The sequence below is a fragment of the Rousettus aegyptiacus genome, unplaced genomic scaffold (genome assembly GCF_014176215.1).
Source record: "Rousettus aegyptiacus isolate mRouAeg1 unplaced genomic scaffold, mRouAeg1.p scaffold_m13_p_11, whole genome shotgun sequence".
NCBI lineage: Eukaryota > Metazoa > Chordata > Mammalia > Chiroptera > Pteropodidae > Rousettus > Rousettus aegyptiacus.
In genome coordinates, this window is record NW_023416286.1 from 57,484,995 (window position 1) to 57,504,097 (window position 19,103).

At 37.7% G+C, this 19,103-nt stretch overlaps 1 protein-coding gene across 2 annotated transcripts in view; it reads right to left on the minus strand.

The window, feature by feature from the left end:
• The window catches only part of UBAC2 (UBA domain containing 2), a 153,281-nt gene that overhangs the window by 35,468 nt on the left and 98,710 nt on the right, over window positions 1-19,103 (minus strand). For both annotated transcript variants that reach the window (XM_016123172.2, XM_016123171.2), the window contains one exon: window positions 4,521-4,766. In XM_016123172.2, the coding sequence (XP_015978658.2) occupies window positions 4,521-4,766 (246 nt within the window). The remainder of the gene's footprint in view (window positions 1-4,520; window positions 4,767-19,103) is intronic.

A 19,103-nucleotide genomic window follows, 5' to 3' on the forward strand; every position in this document is an offset into this window, starting at 1 on the left:
CATGACCATGGGCGTAAAGTGAGCATGTAGTTAGAAGTGTAACACCTGCCAAGTTCTACGGTCAGGTGGGCCCAAAGAAATCCATCGTCAGATGTTAGTGGTATATCTAGGGTCAGCATGAGTAAGGCCAGAGGGCACAGGTGAGCAGCAGAAGCAGGTATGTCAGACCACCACGTCAAACCACTTTCTATTGCATTGAAACCTCTTCCCCAGTTCACACTTCCTAACATATGGGGTGAGCCCCTTATGACCAAGTGACTAAGGATAAAAATGGCCCAATTCGGTTCACAGATGGGCTGGCTCAGTATACACACGAAAGCTGAAAACGGACCATGACTGCACAACAGCTCCACTCAGGGGTGTTCTTGAAAGACAGCAATGATAGAAAATGCTCCCAATGGGCAGAGCCTGGGCAGTGCATTTGGTCATCCTCTCTGTGTGGAAAGAGAAGTTGCCTGAGGTAATACCATATATGGATTCATTGGATGTGGTAATGACTTGGTTGGCTGGCCAGGGGACTGGAAAGTTGGAACCAGGACACCTGAGGAAGAGGCATGAGTAGGCATGAAGTAGGCTATCTGTGTTTTGCTGCTTAATGTCTACCATGGACATCCACCACAGAAGACGGAGATAGGATGACTCAGCCGATTGACATCAGCCAGTCTCTATCACCGGCTACCCAGTGTTGGCAGATAAACAGAGAAGCCATGGTGACAGGGATGGAAACTACACACTCTCTACGGTGAACCTAGTTACTGACAGCAGCAGAGGCCGATGCGGAGTCCTAGTACACAACCAGTCCTCAAAGAGCACCAACGGTCATTTGGTGTCAGGTAGACAGACACTTCTCGGCTTTTTCACTTTGGTAGGGAAAGTGTTATGGACTAAAACATGTCACTCAAAATTCATAGGTTGAAGTCCCTAATCCCCAATTCCATAGGTCTCCATAAGATCAGCTCAGGTCCTTTTTGTAACTGTTGTTTAAAGTCCACCTCTGTCCTTCACCACCTCTCCCCCAAACGCTGATCCTGACAGCGTTCTTGATAAATTTTCCACGTTAAAGTCTGCCTTGGGACGCCCACCCGCCCACCCGAGAAGTATGGCTTCTCTCCCTTGCTAATGAATACAAGATCCATAGCTATCTAATGGGGAATCTCCTCCCAGGTATTCCTAAGATAGCTCATTCCATATATTTCCCCCGAATCTGCTCTTCTGATGTTGGTGAAATGATACTGTCATCGACCTATCTCGTTATCTAAGCCTTTAAAAAGATAATTGTGGCTAATGAGTTCATAAGGGTGGAGTCCTAATCCAATAGAACTGGTGTCCTTATAAAAAGAGACACCAGGAGCACGCATGCACTGAGAAAAGGCCATGCGAGGACCCAGTGGGAAGGTGGTCCGTCATCTGTGAGTGATGGAGAAACCCCTCCAGAAACCAACCCTGTCAGTACCTTGATCTTGGACTTCTAGCCTCCAGAACACTGGGGGAAAAATTCTGCTGTTTAAGCCACTCAGTGTGTGGTATTCTGTTATGGCAACCTGAGCTGACTAATAACAGGCAGCAATTCGTTTTAACTGAAATTGACACATATTCTGGTTACAGATCTGCATGTTTTTTCTCTCAGCAAGCACCACTATCTGTGGGTTTACAGACTGCTTGATCTACTGACCAGCTTTCTAAATAATATCACATCAGACTACAAGGCCCATTTAGAGCAAAAGGGAAACAGCGGTGGCAAGACCATGGAATACATGGACCCTCACACACCACATGGCTCAGGAGCTGCTGGCTTGCCAGATCAATTAAACAGTCAGTTGAAGGTGTAAGTGAAATACTAACTTGAAGATGATGCCTTGAACTCCAGGCTCTAAGTGCACAGTATTAACCCTAAATCAACAACTCTTGTATGGGTGCTGTGTCCCCAACAGGAAGAACACATGGGTCTTGGAAACAAGGGGTAGAAGAAGTTACCCTGACTATCCTCCCTCCCAGTGACTCATTTCGAGAATCTAGGCTTCTTGTCCCTGCAACTCTAATACCATGAGTTTACAGAGCTCGACTCACAGGAGAGGAACACTTCTATTGGGTGACAAAGCAAAAATGTCATTACAATTTAAGTTATAGCTGTTAACCAGTCATTTTGGGCTCCTGTGCCAAAAACCAGCAGGTAAGGAAAAGAGTCATTAACTTGGCAGGAGTAATTAACCCTGATTATCAAGAAAAGGTATGGCTAGGGGCACGAAAGGGGAAGAGAAGACTATGTGTGGCATCCAGGTGATCTGCTAGGGCATCTCTTAGTGCTCCCTTGACCAATTTTTACAGTAAATGGAAAAATGGACAAGTGTAGCTGACACAGCCTGAGAAGGGCATGGTGACAAGGGACTCAGACTGCATAGGGGCGAGAGTACGCATCATTTCACCAAGTCAACCTTTCAGCCAAGATTGAGGGGACGTTCAAATGAACAGTAGGGGAGGGAAATGATCAGTGTGACCTTGAGACCAGCTTCAGCAGAAGGGAATGTAGTCTGTCCTACTAACTTTCCTCTTGAAGCTTTCTCCCAGGAAAAGAATTCCACTGGAACCCTGGAAGAGTTGCTTCAAGAACTTGTGTAAACTAAGAAGATCCCAGCAGCACAGGGGTGGATGCTGTGGTCTGCTATTCAGACTCCCACCTCCCCCAGCACCAAAGTGTTCCATCTTCCTGTTGCTAGGGGTGCTGCCACCTCATAGTTCTCAAGAGACACGTCCCCTATGGATGGCGTGCCTCTGAGGAGAGCCAGTTAGCCCAAGATGTACAATCTGCACCCCATGACTGATTGGTGGAGGTTTAGTTTCAGTTCCATGTCTAAATCTGGGACAACTTGTAAGTGCTCTCCCAGTTCCACAGCTCTCCATACGATCAGCTCAGGTCCTTTTTGCAACTGTTGTTTAAAGACCACCTCTGTCCTTCACCACCCCTCCCCCAAACGCTGATCCTGACAGTGTTCTTGAACAATTTCACATGTTAAACACCAACCTGCCAACCCAAGAAATACAACTTTCCTCCATTGCTCATGAATACAAGATCCATAGCTATCTAATGGGGAATCTCCTCCCAGATATTCCTAAGATAGCTCATTCCATATATTTCCTCCGAATCTGCCCTTCTGATGTTGGCGAAATGATACTCTCATTGATCTATCCTGTTATCTAAGCCAGAAACCACAGAATCATACACTGCTTCTTTTTCTTCCTCATAGCTCTGTTCATTCTACCTGGGAAGCCATTACGCTGGCTATTACTGTTTTCAGACAGTGATCATTCCAAGTTCTCATATTTTTCACTCTTTCCTCTGTTTCTTTGAAGGATCTACCTCCTCCTCCTGCTAAACACAAGACTTAGTCCATAGCCTATGTTCATCTTGGATGTAATTCTCTTACATAACTCATCTAGCACCTTGCTTTCATCTCTCAACCCTATAAATTTGACTCCATGACGTACTCCTCCAGCTTTGACCACTCTAAGAGAGGTATCTGTCCTCCAAATTTAACTACATCTTGGGTATCTTTATTGTATGTGCCAGATTCACCTCAAATTCAACTACATCTCTAGGAAACAACCTTCACCTCTCTTTTTCACTTGTAGACTCAGACCATTAAGGGACCTCCTCCTTCCCATGCCTGATATAAACTCTGGAACCCATATCTCCAATGGGACACCAGGGATGACACACCTGATTTCACTTCTCCAGACCACTGTAAGGTCTACAGACCTATTTCTCACACCCAATGCAGGCAGGAGATAGGGAGATGGTAAGAGAGAATAGTATCCTCTCTTATAATCTAGAAGGTAAGGAAGATGGAGACAAGAAATGAAGAGCCCATTGTCCTGGATCATAGAAGAGTCTAAGACAGATCAGCTATGAGGTAGCCTGACATATGGTAACCCTTGAAAGACAAGTGTAGTATCAGAACTGTGGTATCAGTTTGGATACAGATGCTCAATGTTTCCTGATGATTGATGACAAGGCTAAGAAAACACAGCATTTATTTGATTTACTCACTGGTTGTTTCCTTAAAAATTTTCTTACCTTTATATTCTCTCCATTTCAACCAAAGATAAGCAAGAAGTTTTACTTTTGCTCTTCACTCCAGAGCACATGATAATATGCATTTTAACAGGAAGACACTGTGGCTTTTACAAGATTATAAAAAGAGATAAATATCACATCTTGTTAACTAGGTTGGTGTTTCTCTAAGAAATAATGCTTATCTAATAGAAGTAGAACAAGAATGTCCAGTTTGACCAGTCTTTCGGCTGAAATTAGTTGTTTCACCTTAAAAAAACAAAACAAAACAAAAGTAAGGATAGCCACTAACAGAGACCTACATTCTACTTGGAAATGCTGAAATGTCCACATTGCACAGGAATGAAATGCAGTCTCTACCACACATACAGTCACAGAGGAACAGCTTACTCACGCCATTAATTCTAAATTTATCATTATTATTATTATTATGATTACTATTATTATTTACCTGCTGCTGTCTTTGTCGCCTTGCTTGTGCAAACTGAGAAAGCATCAGCTGTCGATCAAGCAGCTCCATTCTTTGCTGTCGCTGAATGTCTACTGTGGCCCCCATCCCGATTCTGGCTTCAGTGGTGGGTTCTGAAGATGAGAAGATGGGCTCAAGTGTCCAAGAAAAGAACTTTGCCATCCAGGTAGGGATGCAGAGCACCTGATGAATTTGTAACATTTTGCTGTTGTAGCAGACACCAGAAATCTAAAAGAAAAAAAGAGTCCAACTGGATTGTTTAAAGGTAATAAAAACTTAAAGAACATATTTAACATAGAAATCAATAACCACAAAATATTTCAGATGTTATTTTCCTTTATTTTAGCAGTGTTAGGTGATAACCCAAACTCCTACCAAGTTTCAGAAAACTAAGCAGTACAAATCAACAAAAAATTAATTTATTTAGTAAACAAATATGTTTTTATTAAGTTAGGAGAGACAGCAAAAGCCAAACCATTTAACACTCAAAGTACCGGCAAATTATTTTAAAAACAATGTTGTCATTTTTTAAAAAACCACTAAAAAATCTGATTAGAAAAACACCTTTACACCTACTAACTCAGTGGTTACTCTTACTGGCATATGGCCAACAGATATATTAGCAGAAAACAACTTTGATGTTCAATGATGTGACCCAGCCATATCATAAATTTATCAGAAAATAAAGACAATTTAAAATTTAGATAGTGTTTTAACACAATTTTCAAGTATTAATTTTTCTAAATTTTAAAATCCTCACCAATAGTTACTAATGAACAATTCTGTTTACAAACAAGCTTGTTTTTCATTTGAAGGTAATTTATCTGGCAAGAGAGGTCGAAACATAACGTATGGTTTCTGAGGTAAAAATGAGTATGTAAAAAAAAAAACCCTTTAATTTTGTGAATTTGATTCATAGGATAAGAAGTTATTCATACCAAATTAGAGCATATTTCTGTTTAATAGGAGAAGAGTATCTTTTAATATTTTATTAATAAAATTAATTAGGCAAGAATTTGTTGAGCATCTGCCATACACCAGGCACTATTCTATGCACTTAATATCCAGCAGAAGACAAGACTGACAAGGTCCTGCTCTTATAGAGGTAATACTTGTCAATATGTAGAATAGACAGTAAACAAGCAAACACACAAAACAACTCCAGACAAGCTCCATTAGAGAAATATAATAAAGTGACTTGAAGTAGGGACCTTCTTTAGGTCAGGTGATCAGGAGAGCTTCAGAGGAAGTAAAATGAGTGAAGATCTTAAGAATAATGGGGTGCCAGTGATTTGAAGGATTACAGGAAGCACATTTCAGACAGAGAAAACAGCAGATGAGATGCAGGAATGAGCTTGAGAGTATCTCTTAGAAATCTTACTGGAGACATCAAGTGGGTAGCTGGATATAGAAATCTGGAACTCAACAAAAAAGTTAGCAGAAATAAAGATTTGGGAGTCACTGGTATTAGATGGCATTTAAAGCAATGGAACTAGATGAGATAATAGGAGGGTGGGCATATAACAGAAGAGAGAAGAGACCTTAGCATTGAACCCATGGGGCACCAATGTTTCGGAGACGGACAGAGTGGGATAAGCCAGTACAGAAATCTGAAAAGGGGCTGCCAGTGAACAGAAGAAAAACTAGTAGAGTTTAGTATCAGTGAAGCTCAGAGAATGGTGTTTTGAGATAGGAATACTACTTATTTATGTTTAATACAGTTCAAAGTTCAAGTGAGACAGAGAAAGGAAAATGACCATTGCATTTGGCAAAATGGAGGCCTTTGATGACCTTATAAGAACAGTTTTGGTGCAGTGGTAGGAGCAAAAGACAGACTAGAGAAGGCTAAAGAATGAATGGTAGATGACTTTGGGTTTCAAATAATTTCCATTCCACTTATCTCAAAAATGGCACAAAGCAACAAAGAAATCGAAAATAGAAACAAACTCCTCATTCGAGAAAGCCAGAAAGCATCTGTAATCCTGAACCGCACAAACAAAATGGAAAACACATTGTATAATTAGAACTTCCTTAGCATATGGAAGAAAGGGTAAATACAAATGGCAGCAAGAGGGTCTCCTGGAGCTGGGACAGGTTCAGGGATTGGAAGCACATAGTTCAGGTACTGTGTGAAAGGCAGGAGTGAAGTGGAGGAATCTTAACTTTGTAAAAGCAACCCCAATTCCTCCCTATGCCCAGCATAGCCCATACCTACCCTCTCTCCCATCTACAGGGAGAAGATAAAAGCTCTTCAGGGCACGGATCAAAGAAGCTCTGAAGCCAGTAGAGCGGGCCCAGAGGGGAGGCCTGGGGGCTCTACAGAGACAGATGTCATATAGACAGAAAGGTCCTCAGTGTACATATCATAGAACTTCCATAAGACAACAGAGGTAATATGGGAAGAGGGGCCTATATTTCAAGAGATAATAGTCAAGATAGTTTTCTAGAATTAATAAAGAATATAAATCCTTAAACTGAAAATGCAGAAGTCCCAAGAAGGATAATAAAATGAAATATATATTAGATTCACCGTAGTGGAACAAGAAAAGAAATCCTTAAAAGTTACCAAAGATAAATTTCAGACTGTCTAGAAAGGTTAAACAATTAGCTATTAGGAGATAACAGCAACAACAACTATAAGACACTTAGAAATAAATCTAATGAAAAATATGCAAGGACTTTACAGGGAAAACTAAAAAACTACATAATGGCTGGTGGAATTATGGATGTGAAACCCATGGATACAGAAGGCCTACTGTGCGTAGCAGAGCCTAAGGTATATGCTTTTGGGAATACTCAACTGCAATGTTATATGTAAGAGCTAGGAAAAAAACAAATATACTACTGAAAATTCTGGCGAGAATAAAATAGAACTTTTGTGTTCTTTTGCTTAAATATCAGCCCTAAGGGCTGCTTCTTATTTGAATGTGTACTCTGGAAGAAGAATTTCGGTTGGTTTTGATCACTGTTTGGCCTCTGAACCTAGAATAGCCTCTGGCACATATTAACTACCCTACGAGTATTTGTGAAAAAATGAATGCTCCACAAAAAAAAACTCGTTACCTTAGATTCTTTTAAAGGAAATTGGAAAATTCCTAGCAGATGCACTTATTGAATCCTAAGTTTATATTTTCCCATATGACAAAAAAGTAGAGTTTGGCTGTCTGTACTTCTGATATACCAACCAGCATGACCTCAAGTTGTGAAATAAATAAAGTGCTACTGTAAAATGTTTTAGGTCTTCACAAAGGATTAAAATTTAAAGAGCTTAAAGAATTTAGTTTTCTATAAATATTTGATACACCACCCTTATTCTATGAGAAGATGAGATAAGAATATTGTTATACCTCATTACTACAAAAAGTGTCAAGAGAATATCATTATTACACTACTTGACATTTATACATTACTTTTAACTTTAATTTTCATTACCTCATAAACTCTTCTCATAGTGAGAGTTCTTAATGATAGTTTTCTTGAAACTCAAAGAGTCTGTGAAAAAAGAGGCTTTAAAAATAGACCATCTACTTGGATTTGCATGTCACACTCAGAGAAACTCTAACGAAGGGGTCTGGCAGGCCTTCAGTGCCAGGAAGCCCAAGATCAAGCTGAGAGGCCCAATGACAAGCAGTAGCAGTGATCTTGGACAAGCCAGGAGTCAGGTCCGGGATGAGGAGATACAGTGAAAACGAACAAGTGACACGTGTCTGGCAAGGGCAGCCAGCACTGCAATCAGAGCATTCAAGCAGCAGGGATCAGGAATCCCTGCCAGGAAAATGAACCCAGAAGCCAGGCAACCAGAATCAGAGAGAGTTCTGGGCCACAAGCAGCTGAAAGCCAAGGCCAAAGCGCCAGGCCATAGCTCTGGGTTAGAACTAGGAGCTCCCCTTACACCAACAACAGAAGCCATTACCTCATAAGTCTAACTGAGAATGCAAAACAAGAAATTGATTTTTTAGGCCATTAATAAACCGGGACATCAATTATACACTTATTCCAATTTTCCAGATTATTAGTCCTTTTCGAAAGGGAATCAGGAAATAATGCCCTTAGAGCAAATAAATTTAATTTGTTGGGTGAAAACTTATAGAACACTCTTGATTAGTGATAATTAACCTCAGCTGTCCTCTGCTCTTGTTTAGCATTAGCAAGAAACCACAGCAAGCAAAGGTGAGAAACCATGACCTGGCAATGACACCAGGTTTTTGTTGATCTCTTTCTCCAGCCAACTGTGGCCGAACGAAAATCCACACAGCAAACTGCCCTGCCAGGGTCTGTGTGAAATGCCACAGTCCCAACATTCAGGAAACCTATCATCCAAAGTCATTAAGACAAACACAAGGGGCTGCTTTCCTGGGGGGAAAGAAATGCTTTCATAAGACAGGGATGAGAAAGGGGACAACGGTCCTCTTGCACCTGGACCCTTTTATACAGACTTCATTTGTACTCACATCCTGAGGAAACTAGATCCAATGAGGCCTCATTTGTTTATTCAATACATATTTACTGAAGATCTATTATATGCCAGGATGTGTTCTAAACACTGGGATATGGTAGAAGCAAAACAGAAAATCCCTGCTCTTATGAACCTTACATTTTCCTAGTCCTTCTTCCTCACTGGAAATCCTTAGGAAGAAGGAAGGAACTTTGGAAATTACTCTATTTTTTTATGACTTTGTATGCAAATTAGTGATTAATTATGAAATGATTCTGTTTATGATAGACAGAATTGTGTGCCTTTAGTCCTGCTATCTTGGTCTTTGTCAATTTCAAAAGTGACTCATGAATTCTGTCGATAGCTCTTATCTCTTTTAATATAATTTTGAAGGATCCAGTTAAAACACTGATGTCCTTCTGATTCTTGGGAAGCTGAGCTGGAATAGGGACAGAATTAGACTGATCACAGGTTGTTTCTAACAAATTGTCTTAGAAACCTTCTCTAAGCTTTTCTTTTTGGAAAATCATACATTGGCATTAGGTTAACTGCATAAAGCAGAAAACTGCAAATAACAATGGCTTAAATACAACAGATGTTCATTTCTCTCTCATGTTAAAAAAGCTGCAACCATTCCAAATGCATTCCAGGCAGTAGGGAGAAGAAAATAAGGAAGGACAAAAGGATGAAAGGCTATTCTCAGAAGCTTCCCAGATGTTCCAGCAATATGTATGTTATAGTTTACCAGCTAGGATGCCAGGATTTTAGTCTGGTGGCTATACCTAGATGAAAAGAAAACTGGGAAATGTGACCTTTTAGTTGGAGGTACTGGTGCTGCAAATAAGACGAAGATTCTGTTTCTCAGTTGAAAATATACCGGGAGACAACTAGAGTTTCTAGCTCATGGAAAAAGCCTTAATTTGGTGCTTAAATGTAAATACCTTTTAATAGATCTTTTAAGAAGGAGAGCATCTCCCTTTCAAATTATACCCACTTTCACAAGCAGATTCAACAAACTAAAAATTAGTTTATTGGGCTTATGTTGAAACTTGTTTCTTACATTGGACGAAAAATCATAAACTAACGATGAATGTGAAGATCTAAAATGATTTATGCATTTATAGATATATAGATTCAATGGTGAAAAACTCAATGCTTTTTAAGACAAGGAACAGGACAAGGATGCTCATTCACCACTTTTATTTAACATTGTACTAGAGGTCTTACCTAGTGTAGTTAAGCAAGAAAAATAAAAGTCAGAGATTAGAAAGGAACAACTAAAACATATAAACAAAACATATTTCCTGGTGACATGACCATGTATATAGAAAACCACAAGGAACCCACAAAAAGCTACTAGAAATAATGAACAAATTTAGCAAGTTGAGAATATAATAGCAAAATAGAGAAGCATTGCTCTAAAGTACCAACAAAACAAAAATTATAAAAACAACTCCATTTAAAATAGCATCAAAACCCCACACTTATAAATCCATTTAATGAAAGATTGAAAACGGGAATTAAAGAATTGTTAAATAAATGTTGAGATATACCATGTTTATGGATTGGAAAACGTGATTTTATTAAAAATGCTTATATTAGTTATCCATTACTAAATAACAAATTATCCAAAACTCAGTGGATTAAACAATTAAAGATTTACTATATACATAGTTTATGGCTGTTAGAAATCTGGGGGCAGCTTAGTTGGGTGATTGTGGCTCAAGGTCTCTCATGAGTCTGCAGTCAAAATGTCAGCCTATCTGCATTAACCTGAAGGCTTAGCTGGAGCTGAGAGATCAGCTTCCAAGGAATCAAAAACACAACTGGCAAGTCAGTGCTGACTGTTGGCAGGAGACCATAGTTCTTTGCCATGTGGACCCCTACACAGGGCTGCTTTCAGTGTCCTCATGACAGTTAGCTGGCTTCCCCTAGAGAGAGTGGTCTCAGCGGGAGCAAGATGGAAGGAGCTGTGTTGTTTTATGACCTGAGCTTTGGAGTCACATTCCATCATTTCTGCCATATTCTATTTACTATAAGTGAATTCCTCAATATAGCCCACACTCTCGGAAAGGGGAAATAAGCTCCACCTTGAGTAAAGCAATTTGCGGTTACATCTTAAAATCATCGCAATGGGAATCCTCCCCGACTGACCTACAGTTTCAATGGAACCCCAAGCAAAATCTTAACTGATTTTTTTCTGAAGAAATTATAAGCTGATATAAAATATGTATGGAAAGTCAATGTTTCTAAAATAGCTAAAACAGTTTTGAAAAGAGGAATAAAGTTGGAAGACCTGATTTCAAGACTTACCGGAAAGCAAAAGTACTCAGGACAGTATACTGGTATAAAGACAGACATATAAATTGAGATTGAAAAGGTGGTCAGGAAATAGATCCACATTGGTCAACTGATTTTCAACAAAGGTGACAAAGTAATACAAAGGGCAAAGGGGTCTTTTTGACAAATGGTGATAGAATAATAGGATATCTGTATATAAGAAAATAAACCTCAACCCTCATCTCACAGGAAGTACTGTCAAATTGGATCTTAGACCTAAATGTAATAGTAAAAAACTATTAAGTTCTAAAAGAAAATATAAGTTCTAATCTGTGACTTTAGATTAGCGAATATTTCTTAATCGAGATTAAACACTTTGCTCATTGATAGACATAGTTAAGAAAATAAGAGCCAAGCCACACACTGGGATAAAATTTTTACCAAGCATGGCCAACGAAGTGCTTACATCCAGCATATAAAAAGAATTATTTTAACTCAATTAGAAAACAAATGAAATGCAGTGAAAAAGTGGGTAAAAGATTTGAACAGACACCTCAAAAATGAAGATATACAAATGGTCAGCAGGCACATGAAAACACTCTTAATATCTCGTCACTAGAGAAATGCAAATTAAAATTACATGCCAACTAGAATGGCTAAAATGAAATAATAATGATAAGTGTTGGCAAGGATGTGGAGCAACTGGAACACTCATGTATTGGTGGTGGAATGCAAAATGGTACAGCTGCTTTATAAAATATAAAATAATATGGTAGTACCTTATAATGTCGAACATATATATTTATCATATGACCTGGCAGTTCTACTTCTAGGTATTTATCCAAGAGAAGTTAAAACACTTATCCACACAGAAATGTGTACAGAGATGTTCATAGCAGCCTTATCACAACTCAAACCAGGAAGTAACCCAAAGGTTCATCAACTGGTGAAAGGATAAACAAATTGGGGTGTAACCATACCAGAGATTAATACTTACGATAACAGAAAATGAAATATTAATAAAACATAGATTGATCTCAAAAACATCATGTTAAGGGAAAAAAGTAAAACACAAGACTTCATACTGTATGATTCCAATTATATGAAATTCTAGAAAAGGCAAAATTATAATCACATAAAGAAGCTCAGGGGTTACCTGGAGATGGCAGTGGGTGAGAAGACAGAGAGCAAAAGGAATGAAGAAAATGTTCAGAGCGAGGGAATCGTTTTCTATCCCGACTGTGGTGGTGGTCACACAACTGTATACATTACGGAAATTCACCAAACCGTAAACTTAAAATTGGTGAATTTTATTGTATGTAAATCACACTTTCATAAACAGGAAAAGAATTTCTCATAAAAAAAGTGAATGTGAAGCTCTAGATAGATCTATACATTTCTAAATACATAAACCTTCTTTTAAATTTTATAAAAGAGGTGGAATTTTAGCAGACTACAATTTTAGCAACAAAAATTTGATACCTTGAAAATGTTCCCAGTTAACACAAACTAACATAAGATGACTTTTTGATAATAAGTTATGCTGTTGTTTATAAATGCATAAATTCAAAACAGCACGCACTGTTTTTACCATAGTCCTTTCTCGTAAGTTATCATTAAGAAAGAAGAGATACATCAACATGGTCAGCCCCCAAAAAGGAAGAAACACTGAACACTTCTATTTTTTTTTAAAAAAAATCAGTTTAAAGAGATAATCAAAATTGAGTCAAGACTTCCCATCTCTTGACAGGAAAACAATGCAAAGACCCTGTGGGAAAATGCTCTATGCTTCAACTGACATGATAATCTACCAGTAATCATCTAAAATTAGAAAGTATGACTGTTTTCAAGATAACCTCTTTTTTATTGCCATTTTTTTCCCCCTCTGACCAGCAGCACTACTGAACCAGGTAAATATATTTTAAATTGTCCTTTAAATTTTCTCAAAGCCATTCTTTGCTTCGTTTTCTTGTATATGACACTGCCAGAAACACAGACAATGAGTCTGTTGAATGTGTGGTTTCGGCTGCATCTTTAATCCATCATATGGAGAACCAGTTAAATATCTTGATGATTTTAGAAGAGAAAGTTTAGCTATAGACTAGATTTTTCATATTGGAAAGAATGTAGAGGCTGCCAATGGGATAGTTTTCCTGGATATTGGTTGGCCCACAAAATTCATGGTGAAGGCCGCAGAAAGTTGTTGCTATCTGTCTTTCAGCACCTCTGGGTACTTTTACAACTTCTTCATTTCCAGAATCATGTTTCCACTGATGATCAACAGGGCCTCACCTTACTGATATAGTCAAGGGAAGATCTAAGAATAGCTTTGTACTTAAGTGTCTTGTGGTTGGAACAGACATGGATGAGAGCATTGAAAAGTGTAGTGAATGGCACTGGATCACAACATTTGGTCTTTGGTCTTGGCTCTACCACCCATCAGTTATGCAACCTGAACCTCAGCCTCCTCATCTTTAAAGTGGGAAACCAATGTTCTCCACCACTGCAGAGATCGTGTCATGAACTTAGGAAGGCAGGACGTGTTGAAAGCATCCTGACAATAACAAAGTATCATAGTGTTTTATAGCACAGAAATTATTTTTATAATATTGAATACTGAAACTCAGCAATTTATAGAATGTAAGTAAAATACCAGACATTGTGCTAGGCACTGGGGATTATAAGGAATAATGTATAATTCCTAAACTGAAAGACAGAGTTGACTCAGAAAAGGCTTCAGAGTCAGGACTTTAAACGATTTTTCTTGGAAAAGAAGGGATATGGTAGAGAGAAACTGCATGTGTGTTTAGAACACAGACACTAAAGTTGGAGTATCTGCATCTGAATCCTGTCTAAACTATTTACCAGCTTATATTGTTGGCAAATTACTTAAGGTCTCCGTTCCCAGTTTCTTCATTAATAAAATGGTGATAACCATCCCTAGCTCATCAGGCTTTTATGAGGATGAATTAAGATAACATTTATGCTTAGAAATGGGCTGTATTAGTTTACTTTCTCTAAGTTACACTGTGGTAACAAACTATCTCAAATTTAAGTATCTTGTAACAAAAATTTTTTCTCACTCATCTTACATGTTGACCACAGCTCTGCTCCATGAGTCTTCTTCACTCTGGCTTCTATCTAGCACATGCTTTTCTCATGGTAAAGGAAACAGAATAATGGTAGGACCACACAATGGCTCTCAAAACTTCTGCTTGTGAAGCATCCATCACTTGTGTTCATCTTTTAGTGGCTAATGTAAGTTACAGAATAAAGCCTGAAGTTACTGGGGTGTGCAGAGGACTTGTAGGGAGGGGCCCGGTAGAGAGGGGCATCAAATATTTTGAACAAACAAAAAAATTTGAACAAATAATATAATCTGCCACAAGTGCCTGTACATAGTAAGTGCTGTGTGTTTGTTAAAGAAAAATAAGTGATTGCACAGTGGCACAGTGAGATAGGAAGAGATGTCTGGAAACAGTAAAATGTTCAGCGTCACTGAAGTATATGGTACGCAGGGGTGAAAATGGTATAAGAGGCCAAATTTTGAAAGACTTTGAAAGGAGGCTAGGTTTTTGCCTATAGGTAAAAGCTAAGTTACAGTAATAAAAATTTGTATAGCTATATTTTATAAGGCACTTCTGTGCCAGTTAGTTTTATTAAGACATTGGCATAACTTCATTTATTCTGCTTTGAACATTTAAAAATCGAAGTCTAGTAGTCACTTCTTTCCTGTGTAATACCTGTCTAATAAATGTTCCTTGTCAGCCCTGGACTGAGTTGCAATTGCTGACAAGGAAGAAGGCAGAAGGTTCCTTTCAGTAGGACCAGGCTACATGGAGTCAGGAGAGGAGAAGGGGGCATAGAGAGGAAGGGAGGGAAAAGGGGAGAAGACAGAAGGAATGAATGAATCAATATAACAGAGGAAGAGAAAGAGAGAAGAAGGGGAGGGAGAGAGAGAGAAAGGTACGATGGGCTAATAAGCACGTGATTCAGTGTTGGGATTATAAACACTATTTTAATTCTAAGAAGGCAAAAGCACCCTCTAAATAATGAATACTTCCTACAGATCTAATGTCATCTTCTACTTTACACTTGTCCTTTCACAAACTCAACTAACCTCAGAGGTCTAACCAGCCTTGATGACCCTCTGCAGTTTCTGTCCTTATTTTTAATGAACTGCTAAAAAATAATCTCAGTTCCTAAAGTTTGACTGAAAACCTTGGGCATCAAATGAGTTATATGACCTGCTATACTGTATCCTTCTTTGGTCAATCTGGAGAAGAAATATAAGGGAAGAAAGAATAATAGAAGAAAAGGAAACAGGAAGGGAGACATGAAAAACGGGAAGGCACGGAGGACCCAGCATCCCATTCTCATTTAGGCTGGCAGCCGGTCAGGACTCCAAAACTTACTCTGAAGTAGTTTAGATTTCCATGGTATGTTATGCTAATCCATATGCATTCCTCTTAATGCTACACCATGCCTTGGAAAGCCAATCAACATAAGGCTTTGTTCGATGTTTTTTCTTTTACAGATACCATAGGACGATGTTTTCTTTTTTGTCTTTAAAACTATTGTGGAGGGGAGAGAGAAAGGCGTATCACAGCCCACAAATGAGCCATCCTGACTCCTTCATGATTACTCATTTTTTCCTTCCTCTTGTCTAAGATTTGCAAACCCTAATAAGACTTCCATAATCTTGCGCCATCATAAAGTTTTTTCATTTGAAAATCTTTAAAGATTCCTCACTGCCTACAGAAAAACATACAAATTCAGATCACATTCAAAGTCCTAAATAATCTGGTATCAATCTATGTTTCTAATCTTATTGGGTAAGACAAACTTTTTTTCATAATGAGGTTGCTGATCAAAGTGTATCAAAGTCTGATACACTATAAGGAACAGGTAAAAAAACACAGGAAATGGGCAGACTGTAAAGGGATATGTTGAAGGGGTGAAGCTTAGAGCCTGAGAAATAACAGGCCTGTCTGTTAATTCACTCCCAAATAGCTTGAAAGAGGACCAAATGTAAAAGAGAATATCAGCAAAAGCAGGCTCTTTCTGTTTTAATCACACCAGAATCAGCTCAGGGCCAAACTTCAACTTTTGAGAATCGGGGTCCATCCCGGCAGTAATGACTCACTATTATGATTCATAAAGTGGCAGAAAATGAAGAAGTGCGGAGATATGGATGGCCCAAAGTCTCATTAAGAACCACACGAAGAACTTAAATAACGTTCAATAAGTAAGAAACTTTTTCTCTAAGAAAAATAAAATATTAATGTTAACAAGATTAGTGACATTGTAAATACATAAAGAGTTTCTCAGTTTCTAAAGCTTTCACCAAAGACATTAAGAATGGTTAAACATCATGGTGAGAACAAGATGGAAGCAGGTACATACTAACATTTTTGAAATTTTGAAATCTTTTAATCAGTGGGATATTTTTAAGTTATATGTTCAGAAACATTTATAATCATGCAACAACGAACGCTACAAGGAGAGAGACAAACCAGTCTAACCAAAATAATTTACCAGTAACTACATAAAATAAACTGAATTCAAAGTTGGCAGCTTTCCAGAGAGTATGAGTAAGTTTTTGGTTTCTATGACAGTAGATAGCATATGCTGTATGTTTCACACAAATGTCTTTTTTTTTTTTTAAATAAAGCTCTTTCTCTTAAAGAACACATAGGTGTCAAACTGAAATAGAATTAACTTCCTTAACACATACAGTATGTTTGGTAAACTAATGATTTTAATACTAAAAGGTGAAATTTCATCAACAGGGTTTCTAATATTCCCCCAAAACACTGACTACCATCTATGTATCTTTTTTTGGTAGTGAGAATTTTCTTTTCTTTTTAGTATTTTATTTAGCATAAAACCAAAACAAAAAAAAAGGGAAGTCACTTGATATATGTGGAGAGAGAAGTCACATTGAGCAAGAGACATCTGGGACAAGCTGTGGCTTTGTGATTCTCGGACTTTGATCCTATAATCAGTGGTGTGTAAAGCAAATATTCACAAATAATTTGAATATCCTCTTCTTTATCTAAAGCATACCATAGTATATGAAATATTTCATAATAAAATGTGGTTTTCCAAAAGAAGTCAGAAATAAAATATTCATTATGTTCAAAACAAGCATCAATACTTATGGTATATATTATACAGGAACACTGGCTATGATTCTCATTGTAAGTGAACACACTATCATCTAATTAGAGAGGAATAATGATAAATAACAAGGCTGATTATGAAGATTTATTAGATTTATGTTCATGGCAGAAGGGCACTTAACACTGCCTGAATTACTGTAAAAAGTAAAAATTCAGTTGGCTCAGAGGTGTTCATTAATAGTGGGATTATTTAAATGTTAAATTTATCAAGAAATTATATTCCAAATATTGTGCAATTCTATTCATTCTTTTGCAACAAGGGATTTTTATATTAAAAATGTGTTAAACTTCCGATTAAAAAACAAAACAAGTACCTTACTACCTGCTAAGTATGTGTACTGAAAAAGACTGTGACAACAACCTCTACATTTTCGATTTTAAAAAGACTACAGAGAAATAAAAAATGTAACCTCTAGAATATTGAATGTCACAAAATGAAACTATCTGAGGTGATAGCAAGCACTTAGTTTAAAACCAGGATTCTAAAAACAGAATAGAGAAAATGGGATGTCTTAAATGAGTCGCATAATAAGTTATCAAAGACGTAGTTGGATAAATTAACAATGAAATAGCATACAGTAAAGTACTTCTCAAATTCTTGAATGCTTTAGCAAAAAGCCAAAATAGGACTTGAGACCATCACTGCTAAGAGAAATAAAATGTATCATGATAGAAAAAGAAAACACTCCTGCTGATGAAAGCAAGGAGCTATCTATTGTATGCAGGCTGGTAAGAAGATGTCAATCAAGATGGCAGTTCAAGTGGGAATAAGATTAGGTTACAGAGACCCTGGCAATTGTGCCCCAAAGACTCAGTCCGACCCCAGTCTGTCCCCAAGTCACTACAAGTCTTAAGAATATGAGGTAGCTCAGATAGTTTAAAGACCTCACGGCAGATTTCAGCACTGTAGTTTGAAAGCAAATCAGGTATCTGGGTATCTGAGAAAATACTTAGGGAGGAGCAAACAAAGAGACTTCAATACCCAGAATTTTGGTGGGAAGCAGTAAGGAATGAAGGATTAGTTGTATATGAAGAGAATGAATACAAAAGAAATACTATTAAGAGCATACAGGAAAGAGAGAAGTGAACAGCCTTAAAGTAAAGACACAGTAGCACAGAATACCATTCACTAGAAACAAATTACAGTGATAATGACTGTCCTGGAGTACATAGTTATTTCCAAATCCTTTCCCCTTTGATGTTTACAGATTATAAATCTATTCTGTAATTTTCTTAGTCTTTTCTAAGAAAGAAATTAAAACTATATTCCATATATACTAGTTACAAACTTATGTTTATATAAATTTGGGAGTTCAAATTTAAGTCATGAATGAAAAATACAGTTCGATTTCGTGTTCTAAATTTGTTTTTAAATACCTCATAAATAACGTTTATGACAAATTTTTATTAAAATAAAAAATATACAGAGCAGATGGGGATAGATGAGACGAAGACATTCTAGCACAAAATGAGGACACCACCGAATCCTTGGGCTCGTTCACTTCTTCCTTCTCTGGCCACACATCCTGATGAGTCTTCTGTCAGTTACAACTCACCTGACTTTCCACTTAGCCTTATTTTTTTCCCCTTGCATGACAATGTCTCTTTACAAAACAAGTAGAATACATCTTATTATTTTTAGTAAACCCAACTTCTTCATTTTTT